Here is a 22,351-nt window from a genome sequence, read left to right as displayed (position 1 = left end):
CGTTCTATTTCCCTCCTGGTGGGCACGGACGGCCAGGCCGGTTTGGCCCTCCGTCGGGCAGGGGGCCTGCAGGCCCCCCACCCTGGGGTCGACTGGCCGCCCAGGGAGGAGGGAGGCGACCCCGCCCGCCTAAGCACGCCCCTGCGCTCCCCAGATGTTCGTGGTAGCCGAGGCCGATGCGGGCTCCTGCCTTTTGCACGAGTTCACCATCTCGGGTACCACGTATACCCCCGAGGGCGAAGTGTGAGTGCGGGGCCAGGGGACGCGCGGGCGGGCGGCCTGGGGGCGGGGCCACGCGTGGCGGCGCCGAGGTGTGTCCGTGGGAGGCCCCTGGGGGCGGGCCAGGAGGCGGAGCCTCTCCCGGGGCGGGGCCAGGAGGCGGAGCCCCCTCCTGGGGGCGGGGCCAAGAGGCGGACCCCTCTCGGGGGCGGAGCCGAGGTCCTCCTGGTGACTGCCCTGGCTTCGCAGGCGGCAGGGGGATCAGCCTGTGCGCTGCGGCCAGTTCGACGGGCTGGTGGAGCTGGCGACCATCTGCGCCCTGTGCAACGACTCGGCGCTGGACTACAACGAGGTGGGCCCCACCCCCTTTCATGACCTCCCTAGTATCCAGGCGACCAGGACAGACCCTTTTCCCAGCCTCAAAGCTCCCAGGGTGGGCAGCCCTTGCTCCCTGGAAGTGCCACACCCAGGGAGCACGGTTACCCCTGCACACCCCTCTCTGCCGCCCCTCCCTTTCCGCAGACAGGCTTCAGAACCCTCCCCCTGGGGCTCTTGGTCTGTGGGAGACTGCCATGGAAGGGGCTGAAGGGCTGGGGAAACCTATGGGGGGAAGAGATTTGGGGAACAGGACCAAGAAAATGTTTAAAGCAGAAGACACAGCCCACAAAAGGCCCACATTCAGTTAAAGTCTCCTGCGACTTAGGCATTGACTGCCGTTCACGTGGCCGGGGCAGTGGAATGGGGCATGCAGCAGGCGTCTGCCCAAAGGGAGGTCCTTGGCCAGACCCAGTCCGAGGCCAAGCTGAGGGCAGTAGAGCACCAACGAAGAGTTTTGAGCAGGAGAGTGACATGGTCAGATGTGCATTTACAAAGATCACTGAGGCTTCCGTGTGGAGGCCAGACAGACAGTAGAGGACTGAAGCCAGGGAGGCCTATGTGGTCATTCAGGCCAGAGAGATGTGGGCCGAGCCCTGGCTGGAGCCTTGGGGAGAGGGGAGAAGGCATGGGTCAGAGACATTTAGGAGCCAAAAATCCTGGGACTTGGTGACTGGTTAGGTGAAAGAGAGAGGGAGGAAGCCAGGGTGGCTCCTGGTTGTTGTGCTGTCTGGAGCTGTCGCTGGAGTGGCAAATACAGAGAGTGGGAGAGGTGGCCTGAGGGGTCCCCGGGGAACAAGGTTCAGCAGGCAGCTGGACATCTGGACTTGGGGCTCAGCAAAGCGCCCCAGGGAGAGCAGGTGGGAGGGTGGGATCGGGCCCAGACAGCAGAAACCGGTGAAGGAGGCTGACAGGAAGTGGACAGAGATGCAGGCGGAGGGCAGGGAGGGTGTGTGGCGATCAATGCCAGTGTGGGGGGCTGAATGTCAGTGTCAGACACCACCCCGACCCCAGGGCGGCCAGGCTGGGAAGGGCTTACGGGCCGGTGCAAAGGAGGTTACACGGAACTCCAGCAAAGGCAGCTTCAGGGGCAAGGAGTGAGTGAGGCTGGGGATGCGGGCTGGAGGCTGCCTGCCCCTCACTCCCTATCCCCTGGGTTCTTGCCAGGCCAAGGGTGTGTACGAGAAGGTGGGAGAGGCCACGGAGACAGCTCTGACTTGCCTGGTGGAGAAGATGAACGTGTTCGACACCGACCTGCAGGCTCTGTCCCGGGTGGAGCGAGCTGGCGCCTGTAACACGGTGAGCAGGGCTGGGGGCTCAGGCCTCCGGCTGCATGGCTGGGGCTTCTGGGACATCTGGAGAAGGCAGACAGGACACTGAAGTTTTTGTTTTGTTTTTTTTTTGAGACGGAGTCTCATTCTGTCGCCCAGGCTTTAGTACAATGGTGCAATCCTGGCTCACTGCAACCTCTGCCTCCCGGGTTCAAGTGATTCTCGTGCCTCGACCTCCCGGCGCGTGCCACCACACCCGGCTAATTTTTGCATTTTTTAGTAGAGACAGGGTTTCACCATGTTGTCCGGGCTAGTCTGAAACTCCTGACCTCAGGTAATCTGCCCGCCTCGGCCTCCCAGAGTGCTGGGATTACAGGCGTGAGCCACCGCTCCTGGCTGACGGTGAAATAAGACTTGGAGAAAAGAGGGGAGAAGGCTGCGTGTGGGCAAAGGTTTGGAGTTGGGCTGCACCCAGCATGGTCAGGAAACGGCATCGTATTGCCATTTCTGGGGCTGGAGAGGGAAATGGAGGCCTTGAATGGCGGGGTCAGAGGAGTGTAGATGTCATCCCACACAGAGCAAGAGGCTCTCTTGGGGGCCAAGCAGTTGGTGGGAAGGCAGGCGAGAGTCGCTGGCTCTGTCCTTCATGCCCTGACCTGCCTGGACCCCGCAGGTCATCAAGCAGCTGATGCGGAAGGAGTTCACCCTGGAGTTCTCCCGAGACCGGAAGTCCATGTCCGTGTACTGCACGCCCACCCGCCCTCACCCTACCGGCCAGGGCAGCAAGATGTTTGTGAAGGTGGGGGCCTGCCTGTCTGGCCTGGGCCCCTGCGCGCCCTGGGGAACCTGGTCATCCACGCTCCTCTGTGAGCCCCAGTCCTCCCGTGTGAATGGCAGGGTTGGGTTACAAGTTCTCAGGAGCCCCTTTTGCCTCTAACCGGTGGTGTAGGGGTGGTTGGTGCCACCCTTGGTGCTCTGTGTTTTGGAAACTGAGTCCCAGGGAGGGAAAGGAATCAACTCCCTTGCAGACCACTGTCTACAGCGTCTCCGTTGCTGCTCCCAAAACCGAAGAGAGAAATACAGCTCTAGCTTCACCCTGCAAGGGAAGTTTAAACCCCTTTTGAAATGAAAAGGCTTCTGTACTGGGAGCTCGGGCCACTTGGAAAAGTTAGTGCCTGGGTGACCTTTTAGGAGCAGGAGAAGCCATTGAAGGAGCTTTAGAGGCTGTTCCTAGGCCCGGGGTGAGGTCTGAGGTGAGACCTGAGGCCACTGAGGGGCCTGTCATCCCTGGACCCCCTTCCCAGGGCTATGCCCGCCACACCCTGTGTATGGCTCTATTTCTGGTCCCCAGGCAGGGCTCAGCCTGCCTCCCTGCTGCTGAGGCCCCTACCAAATTGGAACTCGAGTAGCACCAGGGAGGCAGGGCCTGCAGGGGATACCATTCTCACCCCTGCCTGCAAAACGCTGCAGTGCCCGAGTCTGCTGTGGGCTGGTGGGGGAAGGGCATCGCTAGGTTGGTGGCTGCCCCCACCCCAGCACACTCCCCCCATTCTCTTTAGATTGTCTCACAGGGGGACCCACTTGGTTCTCATTCTGAACTCTCAAAGAATGGATTCTGCTCCCTGCCTTGCGTGTGTACCCTTGGGTGGCCTTTCCCCGTATCTTAGTCTCAGTTTCCTGAGTTTGGGCAGGAAGGAGAGGAGGGGTTCTGACTGATGAGTTGCCTCTTCTCCCTCTCCCCGCCTTGCAGGGGGCTCCTGAGAGTGTGATCGAGCGCTGCAGCTCAGTCCGCGTGGGGAGCCGCACAGCACCCCTGAGCCCCACCTCCAGGGAGCAGATCCTGGCAAAGATCCGGGATTGGGGCTCAGGCTCAGACACGCTGCGCTGCCTGGCACTGGCCACCCGGGACGCGCCCCCAAGGAAGGAGGACATGGAGCTGGACGACTGCAGCAAGTTTGTGCAGTACGAGGTGGGTGCAGGAGCCGATTCTCCCTGCAGTACGAGGTGGGTGCAGGAGCCGATTCTCCCTGCAGTACGAGGTGGGTGCAGGAGCCGAGTCTCCCTGCAGTACGAGGTGGGTGCAGGAGCCGAGTCTCCCTGCAGTACGAGGTGGGTGCAGGAGCCGATTCTCCCTGCAGTACGAGGTGGGTGCAGGAGCCGAGTCTCCCTGCAGTACGAGGTGGGTGCAGGAGCCGATTCTCCCTGCAGTACGAGGTGGGTGCAGGAGCCGATTCTCCCTGCAGTACGAGGTGGGTGCAGGAGCCGAGTCTCCCTGCAGTACGAGGTGGGTGCAGGAGCCGATTCTCCCTGCAGTACGAGGTGGGTGCAGGAGCCGATTCTCCCTGCAGTACGAGGTGGGTGCAGGAGCCGATTCTCCCTGCAGTACGAGGTGGGTGCAGGAGCCAAGTCTCCCTGCAGTACGAGGTGGGTGCAGGAGCCAAGTCTCCCTGCAGCAGCTGAGCAGGTGGTAGGTCAGGGATGGGCTCAGGCCCCGCTTGAATCTGCCCCCTCCCTACAGACGGACCTGACCTTCGTGGGCTGCGTAGGCATGCTGGACCCGCCGCGACCTGAGGTGGCTGCCTGCATCACACGCTGCTACCAGGCGGGCATCCGCGTGGTCATGATCACGGGGGATAACAAAGGCACTGCCGTGGCCATCTGCCGCAGGCTTGGCATCTTTGGGGACACGGAAGACGTGGCGGGCAAGGCCTACACGGGCCGCGAGTTTGATGACCTCAGCCCCGAGCAGCAGCGCCAGGCCTGCCGCACCGCCCGCTGCTTTGCCCGCGTGGAGCCCGCACACAAGTCCCGCATCGTGGAGAACCTGCAGTCCTTTAACGAGATCACTGCCATGGTGAGGCCACAGCCTGGAGCCCCAGGAGGGGGTGATGAGCGGGGCCACGGGGTGTGAAAAGAGCAAGCCGTGCAACTCTCCCCTCTGCCTCATTCTTATCTTTTCTAACATCTTATTACCAAAAAATTAAAATACAAAAAGAAATTTAAATAACGTTATTCTGGGCCAGGCGCAGTGGCTCACGCCTGTCATCTCAGCACTTTGGGAGGCTGAGGCGGGCGGATCACTTGAGGTCAGGAGTTCGAGACAAGCCTAGCCAATATGAGGAAACCCCGTCTCTACTAAAAGTACAAAAATTAGCGGGGCGTGGTGGTGCATTACTGTAATCCCAGCTACTCGGGAGGCTGAGGCAGGAGAATCACTTGAATCCGGGAGGCAGAGGTTGCAGTGAGCCGAGATCACGCCACTGCCCTCCAGCCTGGGTGACAGAGTGAGACTTAGTCTCAAAATAATAATAATAACAATACTAATTTTATTCTGAACACCTACATATCTATCATCTGGATTCTACAACTAACATTTTATTGTATTTGCTCTATCACGTACCTGTCCAGTCCATGCAGCCATTCTTTGCCCATCCCTAGCCCATCTTTTCTTAGGTGTATTTCAAAGTCAGTTGCAGACATCGGCATACTTCCCCCTCACCTACTTTAGAATACATGTTAACCAGAGAGCAATGTTGTCTGTGGTTCTGTTTTTCCTTTTTGAGGCAAAATTTGCCTTCGATGAAACACACAGATCTTTAGCCTACTATCTGATGAGTTTAGGAACATGCACACACCTGTGTAACTCACAGCCTTATCAAGATAGGAAAATGCCAGGCATGGTGGCTCACGCTTGTAATTCCAGCACTTTGGGAGGCCAAGGCAGGAGGATTGCTTGAGCCCAGGAGTTTGAGACCCCATCTCTTCAAAAAAAAAAAAAAAAGATATGACACATTACCATTACCATCAACCCATGAAGTTCCCTCACACGCCTTCCCCATCTCTGTCCTTCGTCGCAAAACAGGCGATCACTGTTTTCGGTTTTTTTTTACTGTATATGAGTTTTATCTGCCCTAGATTTTCAAATGAATGGAATCATACAGTATGGACTGTTTTGGTTTGGGGCTTTTTTGAGATCTATCTGCCTTGTCGTATCAGATTATTGCTTTTTTTTTTTTAGACAGAGTCTCGCTCTGTCACCCAGGGCTGGAGCACAGTGACACGATCTCGGCTCACTGCAACCTCCGCCTCCCAGGTTCAAGCGATTCTCCTGCCTCAGCCTCCTGAGTAGCTGGGACCACAGGCGCGCACCACCATGCCCAGCTAATTTTTTAATTTTTAGCAGAGACGGGGTTTCACCATGTTGGCCAGGATGGTCTCAATCTCTTGACCTTGTGATCCGCCCGCCTCGGCCTCCCAAAGTGCTGGGATTACAAGCATGAGCCACCGCGCCCGGCCTATTGCTTTTTTATTGTTGAGTAGCATTCCACTGTGTGAATATTTCAGTTTATTGAACCATTCCTCTTTGGATGGACATTTAGTTTGGGCCTAGTTTTTGTTCTTAATTGCTGACCTATTCTTCTGACCTCAGCCTCTACCCTGACCTGGTCTCTGTTTTTAATCTTGACCTCCAGCCTAACCCAGTCCTTTACCTTGACCTTAACCCTGACCCATGGCCCAGCCTTGATCTGCACACCAACCTTGACTATCACTGCAGCCTGGTTCTTGAACTTATCTTTGACCTCTGTGCTGACTTTGTCCCTGACCTTGATGTTGACCCTCATCTTAATCTAATTCTTTTTTTGTTTGTGTGATGAGGTCTCACTCTGTTGCCCAGGCTGGAATGCAGTGGCACAGTCATGGCTCACTGAAGCCTCATCCTCTCGGGCTCAAGAGATCCTCCCACCTCAGCCTCCTGAGGAGCTGGGACTACAGGCATGCACCACCATGCCTGGCTAATTTTTTAATTTTTTGTAGAGATGAGGTCTCCCTATGTTGCCCAGGCTAGTCTTGAACTCCTGGACTCAAGCAATCCTCCTGCCTTGGCCTCCTAAAGTGCTAGGATTACAAGTGTGGGCCACCACACCCAGCCCGACATAACTATTTACGTTGAGCTTAACCCTGATATGAATTCCAGTCTTGGCCGGGCACAGTGGCTCACGCCTGTAATCCCAGCACTTTGGGAGGTCGAGGCGGGCAGATCACCTGAGGTCAGGAGTTCGAGACCAGCCTAGTCAACATGGCGAAACCCTGTCTCCACTAAAAATACAAAAATTAGCCGGTGCATGCCTATAATCTCAGCTACTCGGGAGGCTGAGGCACAAGAATTGCTTGAACCTGGGAGGAGGAGGTTGCAGTGAGCCGAGATTGTGCCATTGCACTCCAGCCTGGGCGATAGAGTGAGACTCTGTCCCCGACCAAAAAAAAAGAATTCCAGTCTTGACCTGGACCAAGACCTTATTCTCAACGTTGACCTTGACACTGCCCCACCCCCAATGTAATGCTTTATGTTGACCTCAACTTTGATCTGGCCTTCAATTTTTTTAGATGGAGTCTCACTCTGTTGCCCAGGCTGGAGTGCAGCGGTGCAGTCTCGGCTCACTGCAACCTCCGCCTCCCGGGCTCAAGCGACTCCCCTGCCTCAGCCTCCCATGTAGCTGGGATCATAGGCACGCGCCACTGCGCCCAGCTAATTTTTGTATTTTTAGTAGAGATGGGGTTTCATCATATTGCCCAGGCTGGTCTTGAACTCCTGACCTCAGGTCATCCATCCGCCTCGGCCTCCCAAAGTGCTGGGATTACAGGCGTGAGCCACCGCTCCCGGCCTGGCCTTCAATTTGACCTTGATTGCAACTCCAGACTTCATGTCACTTGACTTCACTCCTCATGTGGACCTTGACTTGGCCTCTGCCTTTGCCTTGATCTTCAACTTGACTACAACACCTACCTGGCTCTTTACCCGGGCCATCCCCTTGACTTCATTCCTGACTTGACCTCAGCTTTCTCCCTAACCTCAGTTGCATCTTCTACCCCACATCCAACCTCAATTTCATCCCTACCCTCATTGCTGACCCACCGTCATCCCCATCCCCACCTCACCGTCTTCCCTAACCTCACGCTTGATATTCTCCCCAACTTTGTCCTTGTCTGCATCCCTTGCCTTCTCCTCAGCCTCACCCTCTGCCCAATTTCTAGTTCATTCTTGAACCTACCATTTGTTCTGTCTAACTGTCTGCTTCCTTTGGAACATCCCCTAAGATTGGGGATGGGCTGAGTTGAGAAGAGATGGGAAGGTGGAAGGGAAGTTTCTTAGGCACAGCCCTACCTGACCTGGCCCACAGACTGGCGATGGAGTGAACGACGCACCAGCCCTGAAGAAAGCAGAGATCGGCATCGCCATGGGCTCAGGCACGGCCGTGGCCAAGTCGGCGGCAGAGATGGTGCTGTCAGATGACAACTTTGCCTCCATCGTGGCTGCGGTGGAGGAGGGGCGGGCCATCTACAGCAACATGAAGCAATTCATCCGCTACCTCATCTCCTCCAATGTTGGCGAGGTCGTCTGGTGAGGCCGGGCCCTCCCTCCTCTCAGCCCTCTCAATCCGCTCTGTGCCCCTGAGACGGGGAAAACGCCTGTTCCTCGGATGGGCTGCAGGGATGGAGGGGCCTGTGCCCTGCCCTGGCTGGGGCTTTCCAGGGTCCCACCTTGGAGTGGACAGGGGAGAGCACCTCTTGTCATTCTCCAGAGGCCCTGGTGACCTATGGATCATGGTCACCCCAGCACCCACGGAGGTGCCTGAAGAGTCACCTGTCAGCCCTCCAGCCATGAACTTCCCACTGGCAGATTAGCAGGATGAGAGAAAAGCCCCACCTTTAGGCAGTCGTGTGTGTGTCCGTGTGCGAATGTGTATTTGTGTGCACATGGCCTGAGTGCCTGAGTGAGAGGTGTGTGTAATGTGTATATTTTGCATGTGTGCTCTGGTGCATTTTGAGCGTGAGTACAAGCAGAAGGATTTGTGCCGGCGTGTGACTGTGCACACACTCGTATTCACATGTGAGGATGCCTGTGGGGAATGGTGAGCGTGTGTGTTGCTGGACATGGATGGATTATGCATCTCTGCACCTCAGGGCAGATATGTAGGTGTTTGCTTGTGTTTGCCGGATGGTGTGGCATGTGCTAGGTTTTTGCACATGTCTGATTCTTGGGCATGCCCTCTTCGTGTGCGTGTGTGTGTTTGTGTGTGTGTGTACTTGGCCTCTGCTAGGCCTAAAGAGCAGGTATGTCCAGGATCCAGAGCTGGGACTGGGGAAGGCAGGACTGGCCAGGCCCGAGGCAGAGCTGTGTACACACACCCTTCACATCACAGCTGGCGGAGGGAGGAGGGGCTGCCGTGGAGACAGTGGGTGGGTGAGCTCCCAGCCTTGGGTCTGAGCAAGAGGTGGAGCCTCCATCTGCCGGGGGCTAGGCCTACCGGGGCTAGAGCTCATGACTCTGTTCCAGCATCTTCCTCACGGCAATTCTGGGCCTGCCCGAAGCCCTGATCCCTGTGCAGCTGCTCTGGGTGAACCTGGTGACAGACGGCCTACCTGCCACGGCTCTGGGCTTCAACCCGCCAGACCTGGACATCATGGAGAAGCTGCCCCGGAGCCCCCGAGAAGCCCTCATCAGTGGCTGGCTCTTCTTCCGATACCTGGCTATCGGAGGTGAGTGGGGCCTGAGCCCTCCGTGGAATTCCTAAGCTTCCTAAGAGCCTTGTATCAGGCTTGCAAGCTGCAGACAGTGTGACTCAGCCTGGCTTGTGCCAGTAGAAACTGTATGAGCTCATGTAATGGAAAAGACCAGGCATGGCGGGATCCGGGTCTCAGTATCACTGGCATATTTTGGCACTGCCTCAGCTTCATTCTCAGGCCCACGTCCCTCATGGTGGCAGAATGGCTACTGCAGCCCCAGCCCTCTGCTCACTCCATTACAACCCCAAATTCAGCAGAAGAGAGAGTCTTTTATCATGCTGCTCTCCCGGTAGTATGATAAGAATCTCAGGCCTGGGCTGGGCATGGTGGCTCACACTTGTAACCCCAGCATTGTGGGAGGCCGAGGTGGGCAGATCACTTGAGGTCTGGAGTTTGACCAGCCTGGCCAACATGTGGCTCACACCTGTAACCCCAGCACTTTGGGAGGCCGAGGCAGGCAGATCACCTGAGGTCAGGAGTTTGAGACCAGCCTGGCCAACGTGGTGAAACCCCATCTCTACTAAAAATACAAAAATTAGCTGGGCATGATGGCAGGTGCCTGTAATCCCAGCTACTCGGGAGGCTGAGGCAGGAGAATTGCTTGAACCCAGGAGGCAGAGGTTGCTGTGAGCCGAGATGGCACCATTGCACTCCAGCCTGGGCGACAGAGTGAGACTCCGTCTCAAAAAAAAAAAAAAAAAAAAAAAGTCTCAACAGGCCTGTTCTCATTGGCCCACATAGGGTTCACCTGCTCATCTCCAAGCACTGGGGCCAAGGGTATGGCAGATGCTGATTGACCAGCCAGGGCCCACCACTGGCATCGAGGGGAGGTGCCTGCAAACCACAGGGCTGACAGAGGAAAAGGGTGGCTCCCTGCTGGGAATTCAGGGAATTATTAGGCAGGGGAAACAGACGCCAGAAAACCACCGCCATTCTCTACAGCCGGTCTCCTCCCTTCCCCGCAGTGTACGTAGGCCTGGCCACAGTGGCTGCCGCCACCTGGTGGTTTGTGTATGACGCCGAGGGACCTCACATCAACTTCTACCAGCTGGTGAGCGAGGGCTGGCCAGGGAGCCTGTTGAACTTACAGCTCGAGTTGTTGGAGTTCCAGGGGAGATGGGTCCAGAGCCGCATGGGTGGCCTGCAGTGTCCTTCCCCACTCGCTATACACGAATAAACATCCCCACCTGGGGAGCCGAGCTCAGAGCCCACGGGAAACCCAGAGACACCAGCACGGCCCCCCAAGCCAAAAGGCGCCTCCCCATCCCAGTTAGCGGGGACCAAGGGGCCTCACTGCCAGATGTATCTTACCTTTGTCAGGGGACCCCTAAAACGTTGAGGCCTCAGAGGAATGAGCCCCTAAATGGTGGGACTTTAGGCAGAGGGTCAAACTGAGGAGATCAAGAATGGAGGGGAGGGCTGGGCACGGTGGCTCACGCCTGTAATCCCAGCACTTTGGGAGGCCGAGGTGGGTGGACCGCCTGAGGTCAGGAGTTCAAGACCAGCCGTCCAACGTGGTGAAACCCCGTCTCTATTAAAAATACAAACATTAGCTGGGCGTGGTGGCGCACGCCTGTAATCCCAGCTACTCAGGAGGCTGAGGCAGTTGAATCACATGAACCTGGGAGGCAGCGGTTGCAGTGTGCCAAGATCATACCACTGCACTCCAGCCTGGGTGACAGAGCAAGACTCCATCTCAAGAAAAAAAAAAAAAAAAAAGAATCGAGGGGAGGCTGGGCATGGTGGCTGACGCCTGTAATCCTAGTACTTTGGGAGGCCAAAGTACTTGAGCCCAGGAGTTTGAGACCAGCCTGGGCAATACAGTGAGACCCCATCTCTACCAAATAAAAATAAAAATGAACCAGGCACGGTGATGTGTGCCTGTAGCTTCTCAGGAGGCTGAGGTGGGAGGATCAGTTGAGTCCAGGAGGTCACAGCTGAACTGAGCCATGATCACACCACTGCACTTCAGCCTTGGTGACAGAGTAAGACCCTGTCTCTAGAAAAAAAAAGAACACATCCTGCCGTGGTGGCTCACGCCTGTAATCCCAGCACTTTGGGAGGCCGAGGTGGGTGGATCACTTGAGGTCAGGAGTTCAAGACCAGCCTGACCAACATGGTGAAACCCTGTCTCTACTAAAAATACAAAAATTACCCAGGTGTGGTGACGGATGCCTGTTTTCCCAGCTACTCGGGAGGCTGAGGCAGGAGAATCGCTTGAACCCGAGAGGCGGAGGTTGCAGTGAGCCGAGATTGCACCACTGCACTCGAGCCTGGGAGACAGAGCAAGACACAGTCTCAAAAAAAAAAAAGAAAAGAAAAGAAAACCAAACCAAAGGGGGTCTTGCAGGACACAGGGAATAGGACATAGGCAGGCAGGCAAAGGGAAGGAGTGGGCACAGCAGTGGCCTCACCAGTAGAAATGGGCTCCTCCAGGGCTTCCCCATGTGCCTGTGAGGCAGAAGCTCCAGCCCGACGCACTGTCTTTTTTTGTTTGTTTGTTTGAGATGGAGTCTCGCTCTGTCGCCCAGGCTGGAGTGCAGTGGTGCAATCTCGGCTCACTGCACCCTCCACCTCCCGGGTTCAAGTGATTCCCCTGCCTCAGCCTCCCCATTAGCTGGGACTACAGGCGCCCACCACCATGCCCGGCTAATTTTTTGTATTTTAGTAGAGACAGGGTTTCACCATGTTGGCCAGGATGGTCTCGATCTCCTGACCTCATGATCTGCCCGCCTCAGCCTCCCAAAGTGCTGGGATTACAGGCATGAGCCACCGCGCCTGGACCCCAGCGCACCTTCTAATGAATAATTCCGGAGGCCACACCGACACCTATGACCTGGGGAATACTGTGTGTGTGTGGCAGGTGCTTGCTGGTGAAACCCAGAAGGTCTGCACTGGGCAGGGCATTTACAGCAACAGCAACAGACCCATTGAAACATATTTATTTATTTATTTATTTATTTGAGACAGAGTCTCGCTCTGTCACCCAGGCTGGAGTGCAGTGGCGCGATCTCAGCTCACTGCAACCTCCGCCTCCCGGGTTCAAGCGATTCTCCTGCCTCAGCCTCCCGAGTAGCTGGGATTACAGGCACCCGCCATCATGCCTGGCTAATTTTTGTATTTTTGTAGAGATGGGGTTTCACCATGTTGGCCAGGCTGGTCTCGAACTCCTGACCTCAGGTGATCTGCCCGCCTTGGCCTCCCAAAGTGCTGGGAATACAGGCGTGAGCCACTGTGCCCGGCCGAAACATCCTGACATGATCTTGTTGGTATTTTCTTCTCTGTGTAGACGCATAAGCATCCTAAGCATTCACATGCCTGAGTGGGAGGTGTGTGTCCCTATGTTTGTGTGTACATATATGGATAGGCCGTTAAGATCTGGCAGGGTGAGGCCCGACAACAGTGGCACAATTGGCAGGAGGATTTGGTCCTCTTGGTCACTGGGTGGGTAGAGTCAGGTTCAAAGTTCTGGAGGTTTTCCCTTCTCTATGATCAGCACCAAATAGAAACGTGTGGCTGCTCACGCCTATAATCCCAGCACTCTGGGAGGCCAAGGCGGGCAGATCACTTGAGCCCAGGAATTTGAGAGCAGCCTGGGCAACATGGCGAAACCCCGTCTCTACAAAAAAGACAAAACTTAGCCAACAGGGACGGCTCAGGCCTGGAGTCTCAGCTACTTGGGAGGCTGCGGTGGGACAATCACCTAAGCCCAGGAAGTCAAGGCTACAGTGAGCTGAGATCGTGCCACTGCACTCCAGCCTGGGTGATGGGAGTGAGACCTTGTCTCAAAAACAAAACAAGGCCAGGCACAGTGGCTCACGCCTGTAAGCCCAGCACTTTGAGAGGCCGAGGCGGGTGGATCACTTGAGGTCGGGAGATCGAGACCAGCCTGGCCAATATGATGAAACCCCGTCTCTACTACAAATACAAAAATTAGCCAGGTGTGGTGGCGGGTGCCTGTAGTCCCAGCTACTCAGGAGGCTGAGGCAGAAGAATCGCTCAAACTTGGGAGATGGAGGTTGCAGTGAGCCGAGATCACGCCACTGCACTCCAGCCTGGGTGACAGAGTGAGACTCAGTCTCGAAAAAAAAAACAAAAAACAAAATAAAAAGAAAACAAGACATGTCCACTTGCCTCAAATGCTGGAGCTTGAGTTTTGGAGAAAACGTCCACTATCGATTTAAGAGATTATCAGATTCTCTATCTCTTTGTTAAAATATCTAGCCAGGCTTATTTCCCTTCCCGCACAAGAGAGGAGAAACCATACTCAGAGTGGCCTTATCTGCATTTGTGCAGTGTGGGAAAACGGATGTATTTATGCGACAGACAGTAGATCAGACAGCCGGGCATTTTACACGTTTTTCTTTGAGGATTATGTTCACAGCACATGGCCCCAATTTCTAATTTAAAAGATCTCCATGGCCGGGCGCGGTGGCTCACGCCTGTAATCCCAGCACTTTGGGAGGCCGAGGCGGGCAGATCACGAGGTCAGGAGTTCTAGACCATCCTGGCTAACACGGTGAAACCCCGTCTCCACTAAAAATAGAAAAAATTAGCGGGATGTGGTGGCGGGCGCCTGTAGTCCCAGCTACTTGGGAGGCTGAGGCAGGAGAATGGCGTGAACCCGGGAGGCGGAGCTTGCAGTGAGCCGAGATCGTGCCACTGCACTCCAGCCCGGGTGACAGAGCGAGACTCTGTTTCAAAAAAAAAAAAAAAGATCTCCATGTTCAGATTAGACTCCCAAGAGCAGGATCTATATTTTTGGTGAACTAAGCTGGTTAACGGTTGGAAACATTCACCCTCATCCCCATAATATGGAAGAGAACAAGACAAGTTCCCCCAATACCCTCCGTTCAGCCTCTTAGCAGGATTCTGTGAACAAGGTTTTTGAGCAGAAAGAAAACTCCCCTGAGGCTATAGGGGTTATCGGCCCTGGCTGGTTCATGTTAATTACAGAGAAGCTACCTGTTAAGGCTGCACCTTGGCAATTCATTAGTCTCTGTCAGAAGCACACATCAGATCTGATAGAGTTCAGTTTCAGTGGCAGAAATGGAGTGAGGTATGAGGTGTAAATGGAATTTTTTTTTTTTTTTTTTTGAGACAGAGTTTTGCTCTGTCACCCAGGCTGGAGTGCAGTGACGCGATCTCTGCTCACTACAACCTCCGACCCCCGGGTTCAAGTGATTGTCCTGCCTCAGCCTCCCGAGTAGCTGGGATTACAGGCACGCACCACCACGCAGGCTAATTTTTGTATTTTTAGTAGAGACGGGGTTTCACCATGTTAGCCAGGCTGGTCCCAAACTCCTGACCTCAGGTGATCCACCCGCCTCCGCCTCCCTGGGATGACAGGCGTGGGCTACCACGCCCAGCTGTAAATGGAATCTTAATAACAGTGAACAGGGCCTGCGTAGCCTTCATCTTCTATACCGCAAAGGTGAATTCCACTCCCGCATGGTTTTGTTGGTTGATTTTCACATGCATTTCCCTATTCAGTGATCTCCAGGCTCCCGCTAGCCTCCCCAGGCTAATGCCAGCTGTTCTCCTTCTGAGCCACTGCACTCCTGCTCCAGAACAGTCTGCCTTTCCCACGCTGTGCCCTTGCTTCTCCCTGGCACGGTGCAGCTCTCCTGACCGCCGCCCCGACCCCACACCCCTCCCGGGATCCCCAGCCCACCCCACGGCAGTGTTTTGTGTGCCGGTTGTGCCCAGGCGTGGGCCAAGGGCAGGATGAGGCTTCCCTCCTCCCACCCACCAGCCCCTCGCCTGACCTGCCGCTCTCTCTGACCTGCCACGCTGCCCCCAGAGGAACTTCCTGAAGTGCTCCGAAGACAACCCGCTCTTTGCCGGCATCGACTGTGAGGTGTTCGAGTCACGCTTCCCCACCACCATGGCCTTGTCCGTGCTCGTGACCATTGAAATGTGCAATGCCCTCAACAGGTGGGCTGGGCGCAGGGCCTGGAGCTGGGGCCGAGGAGTGGGGGCTGAGGGCTGGGGGTTCCAGTATCAGTGTCTGAGGGTCAGGGGTCCAGGTGGGCTGGGCGCAGGGCCTGGAGCTGGGGCTGAGGAGTGGGGGCTGAGGGCTGGGGGTTCCAGTATCAGTGTCTGAGGGTCAGGGGTCCAGGTGGGCTGGGTGCAAGGCCTGGAGCTGGGGCCGAGGAGTGGGGGCTGAGGGCTGGGGGTTCCAGTATCAGTGTCTGAGGGTCAGGGGTCCAGGATTGGGGTCTGCGGGTCAAGGGGTCCAAGATTGGGGTCTGATGTTTGGGGGGTTCAGGATTGGGATCAGAGGTTTAAGGGGGTCCAGGATTGGGGTCCAGAGGTCAAGAGCATCCCAGACTGGGGTCTAGGGGTCAAGAGAGGTCCAGGATTGGGGTCTGGGGTCAAGGGGTTCAGGTTGGGGTCTGATGTTTGGGGGGTTCGGGATTGGGATCAGAGGGTCAAGGGTCCAGGATTGGGTTCCAGGGGTCAGGGGAGTCCAGGACTGAGGTCTGGGAGTTAGAGGGGTCCAGAACAAAGGTCTGGGGCCAAGCAGGGTCCAGGATTAGGGTCTGGGGGTCAGTGGGGGTCCAAGATTGGGATCCAAAGATTTGAGGATCTGGATTGGGGCCTAAGGGTCAAAGGGGCCCAGAGAGGATTCTGAGAGTCCATGGGGACCGGAATTGGGGCCCAGGAGACAAAGAAGGCTGAAACTGGGGTCCAAAGAAATAGGCCAAGATTAGGTCTGAGGGGCAGAGAAAGGGGTCCCAGCCCGGGACAGGCCCTGGCAGGCCGAGCGGGCAACAGCGATGCACCGCTAGAGAAGTGGTGAGGCTCCTCCCATGGGGGTGGGTGCCTGGCAGGGCCTCCTTGCACCCTGGCCTAAGGGGAGCACCCTGTGCCCTGGCAGCGTCTCGGAGAACCAGTCGCTGCTGCGGATGCCGCCCTGGATGAACCCCTGGCTGCTGGCGGCTGTGGCCATGTCCATGGCCCTGCACTTCCTCATCCTGCTCGTGCCGCCCCTGCCTGTGAGTCACCCCGCCTGCCCCACTGCCCTGGTCCCTGGACATCACAGGCCCTGGGCTGGTCGCTGGGCCTCTCTGGCCTCCCTGCAATGGAAACTACCTGGAGGAGAGGGAGGTGAGAGGTCTGGCCAGCCACCACCTCCAGCTGTGGCCCCACCTTCAGGAGCTCCCAGACCTGGGGGACGGAAGAGGGGGAAACCCCTTGCTGAGGGGACTGTGCCCAGGCTGGGGTGGGAGGAAGGACGAGCTTTCCCAGGGCAGAATCCTCCCGCCTCCCAACAGGATGGATGGGACTTGACCCAGTGGGCAAGGGCAGAGGCGGGCCCTTGAGGCAGAGGAAGCTGAGCGGACAAAGATTGGGGGGTACAGCTGAACAGACAAAGATCGGGGGGTGCAGCTGAGTGGACAAAGATCGGGGGTGCATCCAGGGGGTTCTTAGGAGTGCTCATGAAGAGTCCATCAGAGCCCAGGTGGATAAGGCCAGCAGACGGCTGGGGCACAGGACAGCCAGTCCTTCCTTTAACCAAACCTCCCTTCCCCTCCCCGCCAGCTCATTTTCCAGGTGACCCCACTGAGCGGGCGCCAGTGGGTGGTGGTGCTCCAGATATCTCTGCCTGTCATCCTGCTGGATGAGGCCCTCAAGTACCTGTCCCGGAACCACACGCACGGTGAGTGGGAGGCCCCGTCCTGCCTCCAGCCTGCCTCCCCGCCCGCCTCTGCTCCTGGGCTGCAGTGGACGCTGTGGGTGTGGAGTGCAGAGCCTCTCTGTCTGCACATGGGGGAGGCGTTCTCGGATCACCAAGTGGAGGGTGTGAAGGGGCTCTGGTGGCTGGGTCCTAAGGTGTCTGCAGGGTCTTGCACTGCAGGGGACCTGGGCTCACTGGGCCAGCAACGGGAGCACCTCTTGGGCCACACTGCCTCACCGTCTTCACCTGCCACCCCCTACATGGCCAGGGCACTGTGTGCTCTTCTGGGCCTCGGCCTCTGACCCCTCTGCACCCAGCCTGTCTTTATCCAGGCCTTCTCAGGACAGTCTCACAGGCCTGGAGTAGGCAGCCGCTGACCACCTCTTGGACCCCAGACCACACCGGGTTGGCCTCTTTGGTGTCACCTTGTGGGTGGGTCAAGGGGAGGGTTGTTTCTGAGCTCACAGCTCTGGGTCTGCCTTAACCCCGGAGTGGAGAGGACAGGATGGCAGGTGTCGGGCTGGAGAGAAGTGGGCTGGGACATGGGGTCCATCCACCTGCCTCTGCCAGGTGGGCTCTGAGAGTGGGTGATTCTGAACTTCCAAGGGCCAGGGACACAGCATCGTCTCGCTGTCAGAGCTGCTCAGAGAGGGAGGAAGCAGGGGTGAGCTCCGGTTCCTGGGAATTTGCGCAGAGGCAGTGGCCGTATGGCTGGACTGCTGTGCAGGGGCCTAGGTTGGGCTGGGCAGTGGCTGAGGCCTGCACTGGGGCAGCTGGGTCGTTGGGGGCCACCTCTGGCAGGAATGTGCCCCAGGGGAGTGGGTGGAGGGACTATAAATAGATCACGCGTCTGTCATTCCCCAGGGGCTGAGCAAGGGAGCTGGCCTGTCCAGGGAGTGGCCAGACACATATAGGGGCTCACTCGAGGTGCAGGTGGGCACTCAGCCAAGGCAAGCCTGCTGGGGCCAATGGGTGGGGGTAGGGGGAGCTGAGCAAGGCCATTCTGCCCCTGTCTGGTTCTTTCTAGCCAATGCTCTGTGACAGCCCTGGGGAGACACTGGAAACTCCCATCCATGGGGGCCCAAGGCATCCCTGCACTGGCCGGAGCACCGGGCTGGTCCGCCAGGAAATCCTCCAGCCGCCCTTGACCACACTCACTCACCTGCAGAGCCAGGCCTCTGGGCCGCCCTTGACCACACTCACTCACCTGCAGAGCCAGGCCTCTGGGCCGCCCTTGACCACACTCACTCACCTGCAGGGTCAGGCCTCTGGGGACATGACAGCTCAGGTGGCTTGTCTTCCTCGGGAGAGTTCCCAAATGGCCACAACTGCCTAGGAGCTCAGCAGATTTTCTTGAGAAAACTTAAAAGTGAGAAAATTATGCCCATGGCTAAAATGTCTCAGCCAGCACGGAAAAGCCTGTGTCTCAGATGCCTTTCAGCATTGGCTGCTGGATGGTGGAGGATTCCCCAGGCCTAAAGAGCGGGAGGGTCCTATCAGGAGGGGACAGGCTAGGAGGGCTGGGAGGGAGAGATTCCTGCTGGGCCAGGAGTGAGGGGAGTTTCTCCAGGCTTTGAGGTTAAAGCAGTGGTTGGAAAGAACAGGACTGAACCTGGTGGAACAGGGCTGCATGAGCACAGATGTTGACACTCAGCATGCAGGGCAGAGGGGTGAGGCCTGGCAGGGGCAAGGGCCTTGAGTGCCAAGGTAGAGACCCTGGACATTGTCCTCAGGGCAGTGGGGAAGCACGGGAGGAGTGTAAGCACGGTGCGGACTGTGTCAACCATGGAGGACAGGCAAGAGGGGGTGAGACTAACGGGCCAGGCACAGTGGCTCACACCTGTCATCCCAGCACTTTGGGAGGCCGAGGTGGGCAGATCACCTGAGTCAGGAGTTCGAGACCAGCCTGGCCAACATGGTGAAACCCCCATCTCTACTAAAGATACAAAAATTAGCTGGGTGTGGTGGCAGGCTGAGGCAGGAGAATCACTTGAACCTGGGAGGTGGAGGTTGCAGTGAGCTGAGATTGAGCTACTGCACTCCAGCCTGGGTGGCAGAGCAAAACTCTGTTCCCCCACTCTCCCCTAAAAAGAGGGGGTGAGACTAACACCAGGAGGTGGGCGAGCGGCATTGAACAGATCTGGGGAGCTGGCCCCAGAAAGCACCTCCACCTCCTTGAGATGTTGACGGTGGTCCCTGTGAAGTTTGGCTTGGAAAGGTGCTGCCTGGCTGCTGGAGGACAGACACAGGCTGGGTACCTGCGGCTCCATCTGAGGGGTGGGGTGGAGGCACCCCGAGGAATGTGCTCGCTGGAAGCCCAGACAACCCTGCCCAGCGCTACTGCAGTCCCTGGGGCCTCCTAAAGCCAGACGGGGGGCGGGGGTGAGAGAGGGACCCTTTGCGCTCCCAAGCCAGCCGGGTGGCCTTTTAGGGAAGTTTTTCTGAAGCCTGATGCTTGTGGCTTCCCCATGATTTATGTCATTTACGAGGGATGTGTCCTGGGGAGAATTCTGGATCCTGGGTCAGCCCTGGGGGCTGGGGGCAGTCCTCTCGCCCCACCTCCTGGCTCTGCCCAGGTGTGGCTGAGCAGTTGTCAGGGGAGGCGTGGGGGCTGGGCTGTGGTGGTTGTATTGGGGACAGATCTGGAAGGTTACAGGCTGGCTTAGACTTTACTCTGAGGACAGTGAGGAACCAGGAAATGGGGTGTTGGGACTGGATTTCGGCTTTTGCTTGATGCTAGGGGCAGAAGGATGATGGGACAGTAAGACTGGGGCTGGGGGCAGGGCGGCAGGCCTTGAGGCCTTGAGGCCTGGTGGGGGAAGGCAGTGGGAGAGATGAGCTCTCGCAATTTGGGTGAAATCAGGCCTGGGTGTGTGTGATGGGCAAGAGAAGCAAGGATGAGCCTGGTGTCTGAACCTTACGATAATGGGTGGTGATTCCCCAAAATGAAAACCAGGAGAGTATGTACTGGAGGGTTTGGGGGTGCTGATGGAACAGTGGAGTGAAGGAGGCGTGGGGGACGTTGCGGGGATGGATCCTGGATGCAGCTTGGGGGGTCCGGTGGGGCTGGGGTAGACTGAGGTCTGGAGTAAGGGAGGCCTTGGGAGCCTGGGGCTGTCCTGGGAGAAGTGGAGGATGGAAGGGGCTGGAAGGAAGCTGTCTGGATGTGTGCCCTTACACATACATCTTAACATGCTCTTGGGTTTTTCTTCCAGAAGAAAAGAGCCAGAAGTGAGCGCTGGGAACAGAGTGGAGTCTCCGGTGTGTACCTCAGACTGATGGTGCCCATGTGTTCGCCTCCGCCCCCCACCCCTGCCACCACACTCGCCCACTTGCCCACCGGGTCCCGCCGGATAAATGACAGGCCCGAGGTCAGAATGGCCATCCCCGGGCCCCGTCCTGGGGTCTCTGTCCCCACTTCCTTCTGGCCTGGGAGGTCTGTAATTCCTGTCTCCTGGACTCTCCTGGGAAGTTCCCCGCTCTGCAGCTCTGGCCCAGGAGCTGCAGGCTGGGAGGGGGCAGCCAAGAAGCCGGAGCTGGCAGCACACCCAGAGATCCGGGGCCCCCCCACCCCCAAATCACGAGTGCAGCTGGAGCTTGCTCCCCCTTGCTCGGAAGCTGGACGTTCACTTGGTGACTGGTGCCTCTGCACTGACAGAGGACTCCTGGGGGTCATTCTTACCGGCTCTGACCTCTCCCTTCATGCCTGGTCTGGGACTGGGTCAGCCCTGGGGGATCAGAAGGGGCCATCTGGGCCCAGCTGTGTACAGCGAGGGCGGGCAGCCCCCTCCACTCCACTCTGCTTCCACAAAGTCGGCTCCCGAGAGCTTGAGGCTGCTTCTGTTTATATGTGCAGGGCCCAGGGGATGAAGGGTCAGAGAGACGGACACAGGGAGCCAGGAGGAGGGCAGAGCTATGTGCAGGGCCCAGGGGATGAAGGGTCAGAGAGACGGACACAAGGAGCCGGGAGGAGGGTGGAGCGAGGGTGTCCTTTCCCGGGAGACAAGTCGGGAAAGCCTGGCTGGACTGCCTCAGCCCCGCGCGCCTCCTGGACTCAGGGTTCCCCGTCCTGAGCTCGGGAGACGTTCAGAGTCACACTGCCGCCCGGTCTGCCACGCAGAGGTCCAACTTGCCACCCGCGTCCCTGGTACCTGACACCACCGACATCCTCAGGTTCCTGACCGTGGCGCCCTTCTACCCAGCCCAGTGTGCGGCCGCCGCGCTGTCTGCACAGCTGGGGGCCTCTGAGCCTGGTGGGCTTCCTGGACTCTTAGCCTCACTCCTTGCCCCCTCCCCATGACACCCATGAGCCGAAAGGATGTCACTAAGGGTGGCTGATTCCCCAAGGGCACCCGCTCTCCCTCCCTCCCTGCTGGAGGAACACGTCATGTCAGATGAGAGGAAGATGGCCTCTGATGGACAGAATGTTTCTCTTAACTCAGCTTTTGCTACTTTGGCAAAAACTAGCGAGGGGTAGCGGAAACCTGCACCAAGGACTGTCCCTATGTCTGGGCCCCTCCTAGAGCGTGTGCAGACTGATGATTTTATATGTAAATCAAGACTCACATCCCTTTCCTAGTCCCCCACATGCAAAGCCCCTCAGCCTGCCTTGCAGACCAATGGGTTCCATGTTCTGTAGCCCCCTCCCCCACGCCTCCCCCCTCCTCCCTCTCACAGGTTCTGGGCGGCCAGTGAGAGAAACGCAGTGGGGGAGGCGGGGAGTCTGGTGCCTGCAGAGATTCTCTGCTTCTTTCCTGGGGGGAGGTGGGGAGGTCTTAGCAGGAGCGGGCCCTGTACCCACCTGCTGACATGCTGTTTGGTAGAGAAATAAAGGTTGTGTGACTGGGGGAACGGAGGATCCTCAGCGTCTGTTTTCCTGGGGAGTGGTCCCGCCGTCTCCACCTATGGGGCGTCTGCCTGGGGCCCTACCACCTGCCCATACCACCTGCCCACACCCAGTCCAGGAAACACTGAGCAAAGGTCTGGGGTTCACACATCACCAGGATTGCTCCCTTGGACCCCAAGACAAGGCTCTGGAGAGCCACACTCGAGTGGCAGGTGCAGCGCCCGCAGAGCCTCCCAGCTTGGGATGCTCGCTCCTCACGGGGACGGTGTTGACAATTTGTGCACGAGTTCAAGGCCTTTTGTGCATTTTATTTTATTTTATTTTATTTGTTTATTTATGTATTTATTTGAGACAGAGTCTCGCTCTGCCGCCCAGGCTGGAGTGCAGTGG

General features: G+C 57.4%; 1 protein-coding gene across 8 annotated transcripts in view; it reads left to right on the top strand.

Moving 5' to 3' along the window:
* Positions 1–21,966, top strand: part of ATP2A3 (ATPase sarcoplasmic/endoplasmic reticulum Ca2+ transporting 3) — a 41,077-nt gene extending 19,111 nt beyond the window's left edge. For 3 of the 8 annotated variants that reach the window (XM_016931231.4, XM_063798189.1, XM_063798188.1), the window contains 13 exons: positions 155–243; positions 469–571; positions 1,762–1,893; positions 2,539–2,664; positions 3,616–3,834; positions 4,384–4,719; positions 8,045–8,265; positions 9,202–9,404; positions 10,397–10,482; positions 15,235–15,368; positions 16,315–16,544; positions 16,980–17,097; positions 20,331–21,966. In XM_016931231.4, the coding sequence (XP_016786720.2) occupies positions 155–243; positions 469–571; positions 1,762–1,893; positions 2,539–2,664; positions 3,616–3,834; positions 4,384–4,719; positions 8,045–8,265; positions 9,202–9,404; positions 10,397–10,482; positions 15,235–15,368; positions 16,315–16,544; positions 16,980–17,062 (1,962 nt within the window). In that variant the 3' untranslated portion in view covers positions 17,063–17,097; positions 20,331–21,966. Of the gene's footprint in view, positions 1–154; positions 244–468; positions 572–1,761; positions 1,894–2,538; positions 2,665–3,615; positions 3,835–4,383; positions 4,720–8,044; positions 8,266–9,201; positions 9,405–10,396; positions 10,483–15,186; positions 15,369–16,314; positions 16,545–16,979; positions 17,098–17,447; positions 17,521–20,330 lie in introns of all 8 variants that reach the window. The other 5 variants (XM_016931232.4, XM_063798190.1, XM_063798191.1 and 2 more) reach the window with 4 other exon arrangements.
* Positions 21,967–22,351: the final 385 nt, after the last annotated feature.

The sequence above is a fragment of the Pan troglodytes genome, chromosome 19 (genome assembly GCF_028858775.2).
Source record: "Pan troglodytes isolate AG18354 chromosome 19, NHGRI_mPanTro3-v2.0_pri, whole genome shotgun sequence".
Classification (NCBI taxonomy): Eukaryota; Metazoa; Chordata; class Mammalia; order Primates; family Hominidae; genus Pan; species Pan troglodytes.
Note: the sequence above shows the minus strand (reverse complement) of the source record. Positions and strands in the feature narration are given on the sequence as shown.